Here is a 17,032-nt window from a genome sequence, read left to right on the forward strand (position 1 = left end):
AATTTGTGCTACTTATAGAGATTTAAATGAAAGATAAATTCATTAATTATGGTTATTTATTCTAGATCCTGACATAGAAAATTATCTGTATTTTGAAATACTTCGCTTTTGTTTCATCAAATGGAGAACAACTGTTGAAAATTTCTGGATTCTTCTCGATTCCCCCCGCCCCCCCAGCTCCTTGCTATCTTTTGATAGAGATATAAAAGGTTCGGGAATGAAGAAAAGTCCCAAGAGTGTTCTTTAGATGTAAGAATATCTACATCTGTACTTTGTAAGAAAGAATTTTAAAAGATTTCTACACATATACCCTGCAGATCTTTATTAAATGAGAACAAAATTTAGTTAGAACTGCTTGTAGAGTTAAAGCACAGAGATGAGAAGGCAGTTGCAAGATGCAGAGATTACATGCAAAAAGCATTTAAAAATACTAACCCCTACATCTTCCGACCCCCACTCCAAAAATTCTTAAAATAACCAAACTCCCCTCCAAAAAACCCAAACAAGTCAGCATGGTTTCACCAAGGGCAAGTCCTGCCTGATCAACCTACTGGCCTTCTATGATGGACTGACCACATCAGTGGACAAGGGAACAGCTACGGATGTCGTCTATCAGGACTTCTGGAAGGCTTTTGGCACGGTCCCCCACAACATCCTTCTCTCTAAATTGGAGAGATATAGATTTGATGGGTGGACTGTTTAATGGATGAGGAATTGGTTGGATGGTCGCACCCAGAGGGTAGTGGCCAACAGCTCAATATCCAGATGGAGATCGATGATGAATGGCATCCCTCAAGGGTCCCATATTGGGACCAGTACTCTTTTAATGTCTTCATCAATGACACAGACAGTGGCATCAAGTGCACCCTCGGCAAGTTTGCAGATGACACCAGGCTGAGTGGTGCAGTTGACACGCCTGAGGGATGAGATGACATCCAGCGGGACCTGGACAAGCTCGAGGCATGGGCCCATGTGAACCTCATGAAGTTCAACAAGGTCAAGTGCAGGGTCCTGCACCTGGGTCAGGGCAGCCCCCGGTATCAATACAGACTAGGGTATGAAGGGATTGAGAGCAGCCCTGCTGAGAAGGACATGAGGATACTGGTGGATGAAAAGCTGGATATGAGCAGGCAATGTGCACTCATAGCCCAGAAGGACAACCGTATGCTGGGCTGCACTAAAGAACCCTGGCCAGCAGGTCGAGGGAGGCAATTCTGCCCCTCTACTGCACTCTAGTCAGACCCTACCTGCAGTACTGCATCCAGCCCTGGAGCCCTCAGCACAGGAAAGACATAGACCTGTTGGAGTGGGTCCAGAGGAGGGCCACAAAGATGATCAGAGGGCTGGAGCACCTCTCCTATGAAGAAAGGCTGAGAGAGTTGGGGTTGTTCAGCCTGGAGAAGAAAAGGCTCCAGGGAGACCTTATGGCAGCATTTCTGTACTTAAAGGGGGCTTATGAGAAAGATCGGGACAGACTTTTTAGCAAGGCCTGAAACGAATAGGACAAGGGGTAACTGTTTCAAACTAAAAGAGGATAGGTTTAGACTAGATGTAAGGAAGAAATTTTTCACAATGAGGGTGGTGAAACACTGGCACAGGTTGCCCAGAGAGGTGGTAGATGCCCCAGCCCTGGAAACATTCAAGGCCAGGTTGGATGGGGCTCTGAGCAACCTGATCTAGTTGAAGATGTCCCTGCTCATTGCAGGGAGGCTGGACTAGATGACCTCAAAAGATCCCTTTCAACCCAAAGATATGATTCTATGATGTCATCCCAAAAATTAGGAAAAAAGAAAAAAGGATATAACAGGTCTATAGTTGGTATTTGTTACTTGTAAGCCGCAAAAAGAATAAAAATGAAGTCTCGCCTTCTGTCTAACATTGAGGTCAGTGTACAGTTCTCAACAGCTTTTTTAATGTAGAAGGGGGGAAAAAGGGTTCTGAATAACACAAAATCTTTTTTATGTAGCGATGTTTCAATATTTATGTTCAACTATTTATAAATTAAATCAGATCTGTCCTAATTTAGCAAAAGTTCTACGTACATGTTGTTTCAAGTGGTATTTCCTTTAACTTTTCAGCAAAGCTTTCCCACAATTTTGATTTTCAGTGTACATTAAGCACATATCGATAGGCTTTGCTAAGTAGGAACATGGTTTTATGTGTCCTTAGAAGTAAGAAAACTTATCAGTGTTTTGTTGAATTCGGTCCTTGGTGGGAAAGGTTGTACCTATGAATTAAAGGAACAAGAAACTCTTAACTAAAGCTCATATTTGCAGACAATTGCTGGATCCAATTCAAACTAATTCAAAGAGGCGGGCACAGTGTAATATCCATGCATGTCTATATTAAATAATTTCTTGTGGCAAATAGTGCTCATGATCAAAGAGACTATTAGCACGATCCACAATAATGGTTTTCCTGAAGGATGTTTGTTCAGATGTGAAGGCTGGAAATTGTGTATCACCCAGTGGATATCAAAAGAGTAGCTCCCCTCACTATGCCCGAGGCATGACTGAATTTAATGCTTAAGGATAGAGAGGAAAAAAACAAAACAAACAAAACCACACAAGCAGACAAAAAAACACCACCCCCCCCCCCCAAAAAAACACCCACAAAAAAACAGAGAGAGTGAGACAATAACATTCCCTGAAGGTGGTCATCTTTTACAGATTTGGTGAGAATTTTTTTTTAATTCTTGTTTTTATTGTCCAGAATCTATACTAGGTCTTTAAAACTCTTAGTCTGGACATGAAGGACAACATAAGCAGACTAATTTTGAATAGTTGCACTGGGGAGCTGAAAGATGCATCATATTACTGTTATTTTACTTGCAAATACTAAACTTGTCTTTTGAAAGACATACAAATATGCAGCCATTTGCAGAATTATTTATACAACATGCACTGCATTCAAAACCAGCAATAACACAGACAAAGCTTTACTCTATGCCACAAGGTAGCCTTAGGTTTCTTCAAGAAGGCCATAAACTGGAATGGCAAATAGCTACAGCCAGGGTTCTCAAGGAAATTCAAACAAAGCCCAGGAAGCCAATTTACACATGGAAATGGAACAGTAATACAGATTTAAAAATAACAACAATGACAATGAAGAACATTTAATTAAAAGTTATGCACCCTATGGGTATGCCTATAGTCAAAGCACAGTAATATAAAAGTACCCAGTTCCAGATGCAGTTTAGTTGTGTTAACACAGACCTTCTGTATGGTTTACTTTATGTTATGCTACATATTCTATAGCCACTACCCAAAGAACTTGTTTAGCAGTGTAGACATATGCTGAGATAACAAAAAGATGTTGTAGAGTAAGAAAGGGGGTGCGGAAACATTATCAAGTATTTTTCTTTTAGAATTATTCTCTACTACATAAGGCAAGTGCATTCAGAGAAGTGAGATCAGCTATGATGCCAGACAGATCAAGTATCTGTGGTGGTGTTTGAGACAGGAGCTGTGAATTATCCTCTTCTGCATGTCCAGTTCAAAACAGACAGAGACAGCTTTTCAGTGGCCAGAATTTGTGATGTTTAAGCGATTCTGAAGATTCTAGCTGAAACATAACCAAAACTTTTGAGACCTAACACTTTAAGAAGGTTTTTGTATGAGTTTGAGACCTTCATTAGGAAGCATCCTGATACTTAATGACCTTCACAGGACTTTTTCCTAGCAGAAGGCATGAAGAATATTACAGTATCAAAACACCAAAAATGGATGGACCTGAATCCATTTCAGTTTTGTTTTGCTAAATCCTTTTAGCAGTTAGCAGACATATAGCATCTGTGTTCGAAGCAGAACAAGGACACTAAATTCTATTATTTAATATTAAGGAAATTACATTATGCATTCATTGAATGCAGTCTCACACTTCAAGTGACATGCTACAACATAATAGAGGTTATAACAGAAAAAGAATAGTATCATAATTAAACTTATTGAATAAATGAGTTTACTGTAGTTAGAAAGACAAAATAACTGGCATGCCTATTAACTAAGCAATAATTCCCTGAAAGGAGAATACTTCAATAACCTGACAGATTGTATTGCTTCTATGGAAGATTACTGTATTTTCAGTAAGCCAATCCAGTCTCTCACATACTCAATTTTTAATGCCAACACCAATGACAGTGTGCCTTTTTAAATGCAGGTATATCTCCCACTGTTAATTAGCAAGTCATCTTACCACTGGACTGGAAAATAAAAACGCCGTGATGACATGAATGCATTGAAAAAGCTACTTGCCAGAAAGCCACTTCCTTGTGCTACACAGCAAGTTTTCTGATCCTAAGAGAGGCTGTATTTAACCGTGGCAAACAGCAAGAGGAAAGAATTCTGCAGCAAATCTTAGTAGCAACATAAGCAAAACCCGTTGGATTCAAAAAAGGCTACATATGCATTTCAGCACCAGAAGACCTGCAACAGACTTGCTCATCAATAGATCTTTCCTTCCTGAAATAGCAAGTGGTATTGTTTGTAGAGAAGACTGCGTACGTACACACACACAGAGATTTATTAAAAATTTTTCTTAAAAAAAAAAATGTATGTTCATTAGTGAAAGAGGTGTTAGTCCTATCGTTCTTGTACATAAGACTTACTTATGTAGTCTCATTTTTAATGAAAAAAGAAACAATACCTTTTGATTTAAAACAGCAAAGAAAAGACTCTAGAAGATCAGCACATTTTGAAAATGCAAGCATAGAATCATTATTGATGCCTATGCATTTTAAAGGTCTGTAGCACTTAATGATGACAGTTTGTTTTATTAAGCTACATACAATTAAAGCAGAAAAAAACAAGTCATTGCTTGAATGCTAATGATAAGGAAAAACAGCTTCCAAAAAGTACCTTTCTTTGAACTGCAATAGGAAAAGGAAAGGGAAACAATTACAGATGGGAAATCCCAAAACAGAGCAGCCAACCTAATGTTTGCATATCATGCGAGAAAAGAAAGAGGTAATTTATCTTTCTTTAGAAGAGAGAGGTAATGGCAGAAGCACAGAATTTAAACGTTTACTAAAACATAATCCCAGAATAGAGCTGTCAAACTAGTAAGTACATATAACAATTGAAAATAGAGAGACAACCGTCACTAGCAACAGCAAGAAAGCACAACTTTATTAGCAGAACTAAAGATACGTGCCACATGGCATGGCAGCACGGCACATGGCATGGCCACATGGTGTGGCAGCACCTTAGAGAAACCCAAAAAACTCTGAGCAAGATGGTATGTCGACATTGCACAGACGAGTGCCACACAAGGATACTAAGTCAATGGCTCAATGTCCAAGTGGAGACCAGTGACGAGTGGCGTTCCTTAGGGGTCGATATTTGGGACCAGCACTGTTGAGCACCTGTGTCAGTGCCATAGACAGTGTGATCGAGCGCACCCTCAGCAAGTTTGCTGACAACACCAAGCTGAGCGGTGCAGTTGGCATGCTGGAGGGAAGGGATGCCATCCAGAGGGACCTGAACAAGCTTGAGAAATGGGCCTATGCAAACGTCATTAGGTTCAACAAGGACAAGTGCAAGGTCCTGCACCTGAGTTGGGGCAATCCCAAGGACAAATGCAGGCTGGTAATGAGTGGATTGAGAGCAAACCCGAGAAGAAGGACTTGAGAGTGTTGGTTGATGAAAAGCTCAACATGAGCTAGCAAGACAAGCTCGCAGCCCAGAATGCCAACAGTATCCTGGGCTGCATCAAAAGAAGCGTGGTCAGGGAGGTGATTCTTCCCCTCTACTCTGCTCTGGTGAGACCCCACATGGAGTACTGTGTCCACCTCTGGGGCCCCTAACATAAGAAGGACGTGGACCTGTTGGAGCAAGTCCAGGATGGCCACAAAGATGATCAAAGGGCTAGAGCACCTCTCCTGTGAGGACAAGCTGAGAGAGTTGGTGATGTTCAGCCTGGAGAAGAGAAGGCTCCAGGGAGACCTTATAGCAGTCTTCCAGTACCTGAAGAAACCTGAAGAGGGACTTTTAACAAGGGCATGTAGTGATAGGACAAGGAATAATGGCTTTAAACTGGAAGAGGGTAGATTTAGATTAGATACAAGGAAGAAATTCTTCATTATGAGGGTGGTAAAATACTGGAGCAGGTTGCCCAAAGAAGTTGTGGATGCCCCATTCCTGGAAGTGTTTGACAACGCCAGGCTGGATGGGGCTTTGAGCAAGCTGGTCTAGTGGAAGGTGCCCCAGCCCACGGCAGCGGGGTTGGAACTAGATGATCTTTAAGGTCCCTTCCAACCCAAACCATTCTATGATACTATGATTCTAAGCAGGTTCCAAAGCAGTATAACCACTTTAAAACAGCCCTGTGCCTGGATTTAAATCTCTCAGATGCTCTTTGTTCTGGAATTAGTCCATTCTGAATAAACAGGGAATTACTGTCCCAAGCAGAACTGCAAACCATAGATATCTGTTTAAACAAAAGAAAACCCTCCAACCAAAAACACACACACAAAAAACCCCAAAAACACTAGCCCTGATTTAGCAAGACTGTTACCGCCTTAGAAGGTTGAACCCTACCATGAGGAAGGCAGCAAGAAGTAATCTCTATAATAGAAGGGAAGACAAGATAAAGAAATAAGAATAGATGTTTCTACATCTTGTATACATAATTTGTTCACTTTGGATCACATGAGACTACAAACACCAAATAAAACTGCCGATAATCTATACTATTTTCTTAGTTTCATAGAATTACAAAAACAGAAAGTGTATTGAAGCAGTAAGAAGGCCATTTCAAAGTGCTGTTCTTAGTCCACGCTTGCTTGAACTTTATTCCACATTTGAAGGTGTTAACTACTTTTAGTACATGTGAAATTGCTATACTTACTACTCCCCACCACAGGGCATCTGCATAGCTGCCAAACTCTGTTTCTCCAGAATCATTTACAGCATCTTTTTCAGCCAGGTACACAAAATAAGAGGAAAAAATCAGGCCCAGAAATCCAATGTAGAGTGTAGTTATCAGTTCCTGCAAAGAGAATCAAAGTAACAGCATTATGATATTGTTGAGACACTTAAATTACCTATCACTGATGGTTTTTAAAAGATAACTGGAACAGAAGAATGTAATTTCAGCAAATAATAAACACTGACATTGACTGTTGGTTGTGCAAATCAACAAAAATCCACTGAGTTCAATGGTAAAAGAATTTAAACCACAGATGACTACTTGGTCTAGCATGCACATTTCAAACAAGGAGTCAAAACAATCTCCTCACTTGCAAGTGTGACTCATTAAACTTTTTGTCACCAAAAAGTAGTTGGGTAGCTTTTTCAAACAGTGCCACATTCGCCACATTCAAAACAACTTTGGAATTTAGATACATATTTTTAGAAATATTCAGACTACTTTTCAGAAGTCTCATTTTCTGTGTTTATGTCCAACTACAAGTCAAAAGTCTGCCAAAGTGCAGGTGAATATTTTTAATCTTTTAGGAACTTTCTGTCCCTTGAACAAGGCAAAAACACCACGCTTGTTAAAATAAATGACTGCTTGCCTCCACACTAAGCGTATTTTACATCATCAACATGCCTGCATACATGCTGTTCTGAGTATAAGGAACTTTTGTATCAATTATTATGCCATTCCTCAGAGCACTCAAACTTACTTGTCTGTGTATGAACACTACTGATCCCAGCAGTCTCCACGTACCACCCTGACGGTCAACATGCAGCATTCGTAAAATCTGCAGAAAACGGATGCCCCTGGAACATAATTTTTAAATGAATGAGGAGACTAAAGATACAAGAGAAGAAATAGAGGCAGAGAGGGGAAGTCTGTCTCTTCCAAAGGACTGATTTAAGAGACACACATAGTATTTTATGTTACACTTAGCAGCCTGTCTCTTTTTACTCCATTCACCCATCTTTCATCTTGTTTGTTATGAAGACAGCATGGGGAGATTGCACGAGAGAAGGACAGACCTTTGTACACATGGCTAGTAAGGATAACTCAAGGATTCAGGAATTTTGGACACAAACTGCAAATGCTCTAGAAATCATTCATCAACTCATATTTGACCTGCTCGCCAGCATGGGAAACAACATACAGAAACAGTTCAAGATCTGAATTCTTCTCCTATGAGCAATTTGAACTAGACAGTCCAATAATATTTTAAAATATTTTTTTTATGAGAGTCACTGCAATCCTAGAGCATTGCTGCAGCCAGTGCACAGAGCAGAGTACACTGCCCTGGACCCTCTCATTCAAGAAAATTAAGTGGTGTGACCTTCCTGAGCACAAGGTAGACTCAGTCCATCAGGAATTCACAACCACTAACCCCAGGCATTTTACGAAGAAGCAGCCTGAAGACATCAGAGACATGAAGCATGAAAGACTTGCTATAAAACTAAGCCAAGAAACTAAAACAGGATTTGGGTACAACCCACCTAGATGGGGAAAGGGGGTGGGGGTATGTGCACCTCTATCCCCACCAGACATAAATGCATTACAACCAGACAACACATGCAAAATTTTATTTCCCCTGCACTTAATGGGATCATTGTTTCACGCCCACACATTATTGGTGATTTGCTCTGCTACATGACTCTGAGCAGTGACTCATTTTCTACTGCAAGAATTGAAAGAGGAGCTAAAAAAAGAAAAAAATAACCTACCTAACTCAGCACTATTTTCTTTCATTACATATAATTACCTGATAGCTGAGGTTGCAAAGACTTGACCTTTAGAGCCCACACAAAGAACTATCATGGAAGCAACAACTACAATTAAATCTGGAAAATAAAAGTCAATTGAAAAAATGAGTTAGCAGCATCTTGCAATACTTCTGCAAGACTGTTACTAGAACGAATGCTAATATTACTTTAACAATTTGAACAGTCACCCCAAATGAAGATTTTTGTTTATATATCAAGAGGTCTCTATTGTAACATATAAAGAAAATATAATTGTGTGATGTGATAGAAAGGTTTTACTGGGATGGGTCCAAGATGGCCACATTCTAGATGAACGACAAGAGTGATGAGTTACTGTAAAGCAGTCTCAGCAGGCTGGAATCCTTATTAGCTATAACTGATGAGGAATTTCAACAGTTTCTACATATTCTCTTCTGCGTATCTTGTTTTCTCTGCTGTTTTAGACACTACTTCATTCATTGACAGAGGTTTTGGGGTTTATTTCACATAAAAGACTTTATTATTTCATCTGTCCAGGTTTAAAAGGGAGAGAAAAATTGGAATTAGTGTGTGAGTGTAATTTAGTTTAAGTCAGTCATTACCCTAGGACTGTATTCTAAATCTCTATGCCTCAGGCCTAGTTAATTTTGGAAAGGAACTCTGTGTTTTGGAGAATGAAATAGTCCTTGATACACATCTGAGAAAGTGGAACTTTGTTTTGCTTTTCAAGCTGAAATAAATTGGATGATGTTTCAGAACCCCTAGTGTTTTAAATCTCAAGAGAAATGGATTGTGGACAGAATGCAAAGATTCAGTCAAAGCCATTTTATAGTTGCAGTCACACCTAAGATACTGTTGTTATTGATATATATATGCACAGAGAATATAAACTAAACTATTTTATGATTGTAAAAATAGCCAGGTACACAATTTTGTAATTTATATTCAGCAAAAATGTAGATAGTTTTTCATAAACTATATCCTCTACTCAGCAACAAATAATGTTTCTGAGTAGTGGAAAAAACTATGTCACAGAACAAGAACTATTATGCTTCTATAACAATACTCCTCTTCCAAAATCTGGTTTGTTTAATCCGTTTATATTTTAAATGCTTCAGGGCAAGGGTCTTTACATAGTTCTCTCAATATTGGCTAACAAAATACAGACCAATTTTGGATTATTATGTTTCTTTCAGTGAAATCATTAAATGTCTGACAAGCATTCTTAAAAAAATAATGGTGTGTGACATATATTGAATATATGGATGTAATTTCTAAGAACACCAAAGTCACGTTAGGAAGCCAACTGCAGTGAATATCAAGGGAAGTCAGGTGCCCAGTTCCAAATGCATCACTGAAACCTGTGTTTTAATGCAATAAATATACAAAGTAACTACAGCGCATCTATCATGCTCCACCATGCAGTACGTAGTTCAATTAGAGTGCAAAATAAGCTTATAATAAATTATTCAAACGGCTGCTGAGGGGAAAAAAAGAAAGGCCATTCAGTATCTTTAAAAAAAGAGTACAGTTGTAGCTATTGTACAGTGTCTGGGAGCCTGAGGTCACAGGAGACAGGACTATGGCCAAGACTTATTTCTGGCAAAGCTTCAGATCACTTGTGAAAATAAAACACTCTGCTCTTCTGGAAAAACAAACCAAGCTACATTTGTTCTCAAATGACGGTGCCATGGATTCCTGAAAGGAAATTCAGATCTACATTAACGCTAATGACAGGAGCTCTTGCTCTAACTTGGCTTCAACTACTGCAGTAATTCCACTTCTCAAAACTTTCAAGGACAACTTTTACTCATTTACATCAACTTTGCAAGCTGTACATACTCACCAATGATTGAAATAGGCTTCCTTGCAAAACGAAGCCTTCCCCATATTCCAACATATTTACTGCGGCATCCTGCTGACCACAACCGAACCACATATTCCGTTCCAAAGAATACTACTAATACAATTTCCTAAAAGAAACAGACAGGGAACTAGGTTAATTCTCTAATGTATGTCTTTCAACTTTTTTCATAATATATTAGGAAACACTAAGATAAAATGTAAAATTCGGAAGGTGAAAAAAGAGTCAACTAGAGCAAAATGATCTAAAGTAACAGAAAAACCTGTAGGAGTAAAGAAAGAAAAGATTAAGAGCAAGCTTAAATACTTTAATTGCATGCAGTTTGGCTTGTCTACACGTACTAAAACTAAAAACCATTCTGTGCAATTCACTTGCTCTAATCCAAACAAAAAGTTTCCTGACTGAGCCAAAGAAAACAAGCACAGTCTGTATTGAGGAGATGAACATTTTGCTAGTGTATTTCATTTTGGGAAGAGGTGTGCTTCACATTCCATTTACCTCCCCCTACTTTTTACTTTTTTAGTCTTCATTTAATCTCACGCAGAGTGAAGAAAGATTTCTAGTACCCATTACCAATATTGTCCAGGTACACTGAACATCTAGCGAGACCTCAAGCATGCCTTTCCCATCCTCTTGTGAACAGTTAGAGACTTCAGCAGAAACAGAGGTCTAGTTCTGAAGCTCTGCTGGTATCAAGCTACGTGTTAACCGCAGACCTGTGCTAAGGTATGACTTTGGAAATGCCTACAAGGTGGTAAATGCCAAAGACACCTGACATTCTTGTTGATTAGACAGAGGTACAGTTATGTCATATTTGGAACTTAATGTGCAGATAAACCTTGCTTTTCTACAGACTGGTTGAGTCCAGCATATTCAGCATAGTTTCCTCAAGTATCAGGGACCTGCAATACTTTTTTATTAGCCAAGTCAGTTAGTAACTGGTCACATTCTGTATCACAGCCAACAGCAAAATCTACTAATTGAAATAGTAACAGTGGCTTGTAATTGAAAACGCACAGCACATGGCATATAGAGTAAGGCAGAGAAACCAATCGTAAGGTATCACAGTTACACAGGATAATGTAGATTAAGAGAATGAGCTGCATATTTCATAGAGTGATTTAATATACAGAGCAACTGCAGGGAGGATGACATGCTGCTGAACATTTTATCCAGCCTCCTCACATTTCTGCAGGGGCTCACTACTGTTTTTCATAACAGATTGGCATATGGGATTCAAGATGATACCTATGATTATTTTCTAAATTAATTGAAATAACAAGGATACAACCCTAGTCCAGTCAAGATGAATGGCAGTCATTATGAGCTTCAAAAATGCACGGGACATTGCCCTGAATACTGAGTAAAATAATAGGTCCAGCAAAAAATACAGCAAAAATACAGCAAAAAGGGGGAAAATGTTGTGCATCAGTTGTTTTCACTATAATCTTTTTGTGGCTCTAAAATGCCAGTCTCCTGATGGCATAACACTGTTGACCTCAGGGCACTACAGTGTTGAAGTTCAACTCCATGACACTTCTAGGAGAACATTATCCAGGACTCCTTCCCTTAGTTTTGACAATCTCATAACCCGTGCAAGATGTCAGATGCAGCAGAACAGCTATCACAATCATTTGTGGTCACTTGTATTCCAGTTAGATTTTCAAGGTATAATGAAACTGCCCAGATCATTGGTTGTAATAAACATGAACCTCAGACCCTTCGACCCAACCAAGAATGTCTTCTACAGCTTCATTCTGAAAGGATCCACTAGAACCCCCCTTTTTTTAAACTGGACTATTATTAAATATTTTTTTCAATAAAATTAAGTCATAATGAACGTCATAAATCTAAAGAAACAGCACCTGCAGCAGATGCTTTAAGGAAAGCCTGTGTCTTATGTGACAGAAGCTTCAAATGCAATGAAACTCTCCCTTTGTCCAGTTTCACCTAACATCATTTGTGAACCTGCAGTGAGTGACAAAATTATGAGCCCTGCTTTACCTGAGGTGCCATTGAACTGTCACAGCACAGAGGCAGTCTTTTCTCATCACGTGATTGTATTTGTTTCACAGACACAGTCAATAAATTCTAAAATCCAAGTACGCTTCTGTATGCAGAAGGCTAGTGCATCTTTTTTCATCACTACCATGAAAGCAACTCCCTTAACAAAAGACAGTAACAATCATACAGGGAGCAAAAACTGTCCTTCACTCAAAATAACCAATTTGAGGACGGGATGCACAGCCTCACATTTTATGTGATAGCACAGATAACATCGTTCAGATATCCCCAAAAGCAATTACCAAAAGCAAAAGAACAACAAAAAAATTATCCTGATAGGCAAAGAAAAACCCAGAGAAAAGTTAATGTTTTAGCACAATGAAGCCACAAACAGCACCCTGACCAGGAACCATGGCCTTGTCAGGATCAGTTTCAGTTTTGTAACAAGAAGGTAGAAAATGAAAGCCTGGATTGTGCTTTAAAGAAGCGTGTATTCTCTGCGTAGGAAATTTGCATCGGAGTTGTGCGCGTATGTTTTTTTAAAGGCCCTCCATGGTTCATTGGATAACAGGCACACCGGCAAGTATGCAAATGGAGGCTGTCCCAAAGACAATGCGACAGACACGCAGTCAATGGTTACTGTCATCCAGCTCTTTGCGTGACATGCAGACAAGCTTAGAGAACATTGATTGTCCTATAGACTCCAGTGACTGGAGGGAACGACCAGTCGGCTTACACCAAGACACATTTTTCACTCCTGACGTTTTGATAAAGGCTTATTGACCTAAACGAGACCCAAGTTATTCAGGGAACATCAGGGGTGAAAGTGCACAAGCTGTTCTTCATGGTCATACACAAAAACTCCAGGTATCCATTAGCAACTAGCAAATTCCCCCTCCCCTGCCCGTGGCTGTGTGACAGACAAAAGTGTTTTTAATATCTTGCATTGCATAAGTTTAATAAGTAGTCTCCTGGGGGCGGGGGAAGCTGATGAATTTCTGTCAGTACACACTTATATTAGCTGCCAGAAACTTGCAAACAAGAAAAAAATACATTAGAAAATTATGCCTTCCAGAGCTACTAAAATATTACCTATATTTTCCTGATTAACAGCTTAACATGAAACTTTACATTAACTAGAAGGATGCCAACCTGATCCTTAGTTCATTTATGCTGGTGGTAATTAGGGTTAATTCCATTTAATAGCAGTTACCCTGGCAGAGAGCAGCAATGCCTCACACCTGAGAATTTCAGCAAATCCGAGTTGCACTACAGAATGATTTGGTCCACACTGTTTCTCCTATTTGTCCACTTAACACTTGCCAACTAAATGCACCGTATAAAAGTTTGTGCTTCTCACAATGAATCAGCTAGATTGAAACATGGCTTCAAGAAGCTGATATAGGAAAATGGAAGGATAAAGTGCTGAGCAGACAGTGGATGTAAAGAATGAGTGAAATAAGAAACAAAGCAACATTCAGCACAAGGGAAAAATTAAAATACAGAGAAAATAACTGCCTGCAAAACAGTAGTGGGGTGGGGATTAAAGCTCCGTGGAGGAGTTTTCTTGCTTAAAATGACAGACACATAGAACTGTGCTGTGCAAGGACCCACTCAACCCTATGCAACTTAATGGTGATCTCCTTTCTACAAGGTAGAAACAAATGCAGAGATAAAACTTATACTAACATGGTAAAAAGAGCCCTCTGAGATGTGACAGTCATGTACCTTCGTACTGTGGGCATACAGGAGCCCTCCTGCTTAAGAGGAGAGACTTTTTTTCCTTTTCATTATTGATTTGTACATGGTACCCTCACTTCTGCCATTCCTCCTGCTCAGCCCAGACATATATTCGATGCCATCCTCATGCCTTCTCAGCCACATAATCCCAACACAGGCAAGTGCCCAATTAACTCTGGATGAAAATGGCATTTCTACTGTGATACAGTGCTTGGTGAAACTACAACAGAACTCCAGGTAGCCATTTTGCAGATGTCAGGGAATGAAATATTTCTCATACAGACCAGTAAAAGAGCTTGATTCCTCGCTGGTGCAGGAGTGTGGTCAGTGTGGGGGATCCATTTCAGAAGTCTCACAACAGATTTTTCAGTGCATCTCACTACTCACTTTCAGAGTTTTGACAAGGAAACAGAAGTTCCTTTCAGCTGATCAGGTACTACATGAACAGCTTTGGGTATTGCTTCAAGGGTAATAAAAGAGCCGTCAAAACATAAAAATTATCCTCAGCCCAAGACAGATGTGTCATAACTTAATCACCTGGCTAAAGTACAGATCTCATGTGATGAAGGAATTTGGGCAGGATCCATATAAAATACAATCCCCTGACAAACATACCCATGCTATCTGTCATGACAGTCCATAACTCCACAGTTCCCATGGATTAATCACAGTTTCATAAGCCCACACAGATAACACACATAGAACAACTGTGATGAAAACCCCATGTATTAGGTTTAGACTTACATCAAAGAACTGGACCTGCTATGGATAAGGACACTTTATCCGTTGCCTTGATGGACTTTGGGATGCCATTAGGCAAAAGAACAAGAAAGTTCCTTCCATCAGAGGACGACAGGGAAAAGCTACTTATGAAAAGGACTATGACAGAATTGAAGGAGGAACCAGACTTCTTCAGCTGTGCGACTAGAGAGTCAGATCTATGAACACAAGCACACACAGGTATATTAGCAAAATCAGTATCTGTTTTATTTTGCTAGTAAGTGCATCTTAAAAAGCCTCTTCTTTACTACTCCACCCCCACTGGATTGGAAGAGCTGCAATTCAGTGTTGGGAGGCATCCAACATCCACACTGTGAGATAAAGTGCAGTAGCAACTCCAAAAGGAAGGACAGAGTCCCTAAACTTAGCCAAAGGAGATGTTTTTAAGCAATTAGATAGATTAATGGCTTGGGAGAAAAAACCACAACAAAACCCTGACATAGAACACATCATGACACCATAACAGCAGCTATTTAACAGATAAAGAAATTGTCTCTGGAGGTTGAGAAAGCATCTGCATTAAGAATATATTGCCTGAGGCTCTGCCTGTAGACCTCAAAGCTGTAACTGGTCACGGAGCATCACAGAACTTCATGCAACCATTTGATGTGGGAGGACTAGATGAGGTCATCTGAAACCTGTTATGAACAAGAATGCCTTTACTCTGAGGCATTGACTTTTTTTTCAATGAACTCCATAAACATAAGAGAGGTAAAATACATGTTTTAGGAGCAAGGAGGCAAAGCATACCACCATGTTATTCTGATTGGCTACTGAAGATCAAAAATCAAAGATGACATACAGCTAATTCCGTCTGCTATAGAGGTGGCTGCCCTAAGAGGAAAGGGAGATAACAAGCACAGGAAAACAAGAGGCATTGATGAGGGAAATGACTTTAAGCCTCGTAAGCACACACTTCTTTGTACTATAAGAATTTGCTCCCACCCCAGTGTTTTACTGGGAAAACAACTCTTACCCATCTCTGCCATATCACAAGCTCCATTACATTATCCTCATTGAAGGGATCAACCACATTATTCCCACGATTCTTTCAAATCTGGCCTCTTTCACATTCTAGCTTCAAAGATGATAAAGCTCCCATGAATTCCTTTAAACAAGGAAATAAGCTCTCTCAGCTTGTACAGGGATTGCATGCCAACCAGCATTACCTCAGCTATAAGACTCCCGTGGCACTACTTGCACCGGTACCTATCTGTAAGACAAGGCAATGGAAGAGCTCTGCTACAGAGCTAGTGCACCAACGGTAAAGCAGAACAGTAACCTTCTTGCAATCTCAAGCAGCAGTAGCAGAGCAACCACACTGCCAAAAGTTTTGTTCAGAAGTCGTGACAAGGAGGTCTCTGAAGGAGCCAAGAGAGGGGACAATAGACATACTGATGCTAATGCAAAGTGATGAACGGGGTACTTGCCGTCAGCCAAGGGCGGTGGCGCTGGATTGGGCAACAGAGAAACATGCTCAGCATCTTCACAAGCAGGGACGCGGCATATCCTCTGCAGCCACCGAAAGGTCAAGGAAAAAAAGGCATGAACACGTCTCTTGTGTAGAGCAATAGGTTGCATTTACACTCAGGGAAGGGTAGCGTGTAAAACCAAACCACCGCAGGCTACACATTAGTTCAGAGAACGCTAGAGTCCACTTCACAGCACACTGTCCACCTGACACATCAGGGCTTGCAAAATGCTTCAGACAGCACTTGTGTATAGCCAAGCAGGGTATGCAAATTAACAGCAGCAAAGGCAACTGTTTCTTCTAATCTCACTCACTTTGTATAGAGAGGCCCCTCTTTGTTCTATTGAGAAAGGCAGGATTTTTTCCTGAAAGCTGTACCGTGTTTTCTAAGATACACAGAACAGCAAAGTCAGATGGCCCAGGCAAACAAAGACAGACACCAAGCTCAATAAAGTAGAAAACACAACTTGATGAAGTACGGATCAAAAATAAAAGGATAAATAGTTTTTCATATATATA

General features: G+C 39.9%; 1 protein-coding gene across 1 annotated transcript in view; it reads right to left on the reverse strand.

Annotated features, from left to right (window-relative positions):
- KCNQ1 (potassium voltage-gated channel, KQT-like subfamily, member 1) overlaps positions 1 to 16,554 on the reverse strand; it is a gene marked incomplete at its 5' end in the record, with an annotated part of 35,245 nt that extends 18,691 nt beyond the window's left edge. The window contains 5 exon segments of the mRNA XM_010283128.1: positions 6,847 to 6,987; positions 7,628 to 7,724; positions 8,675 to 8,753; positions 10,501 to 10,648; positions 16,438 to 16,554. Coding sequence (XP_010281430.1) covers positions 6,847 to 6,987; positions 7,628 to 7,724; positions 8,675 to 8,753; positions 10,501 to 10,648; positions 16,438 to 16,554 — 582 coding nt within the window.
- Between the last annotated feature and the right edge of the window lie 478 nt (positions 16,555 to 17,032).

Source organism: Phaethon lepturus, unplaced genomic scaffold (assembly GCF_000687285.1).
Source record: "Phaethon lepturus isolate BGI_N335 unplaced genomic scaffold, ASM68728v1 scaffold7912, whole genome shotgun sequence".
Taxonomy (NCBI): Eukaryota; Metazoa; Chordata; class Aves; order Phaethontiformes; family Phaethontidae; genus Phaethon; species Phaethon lepturus.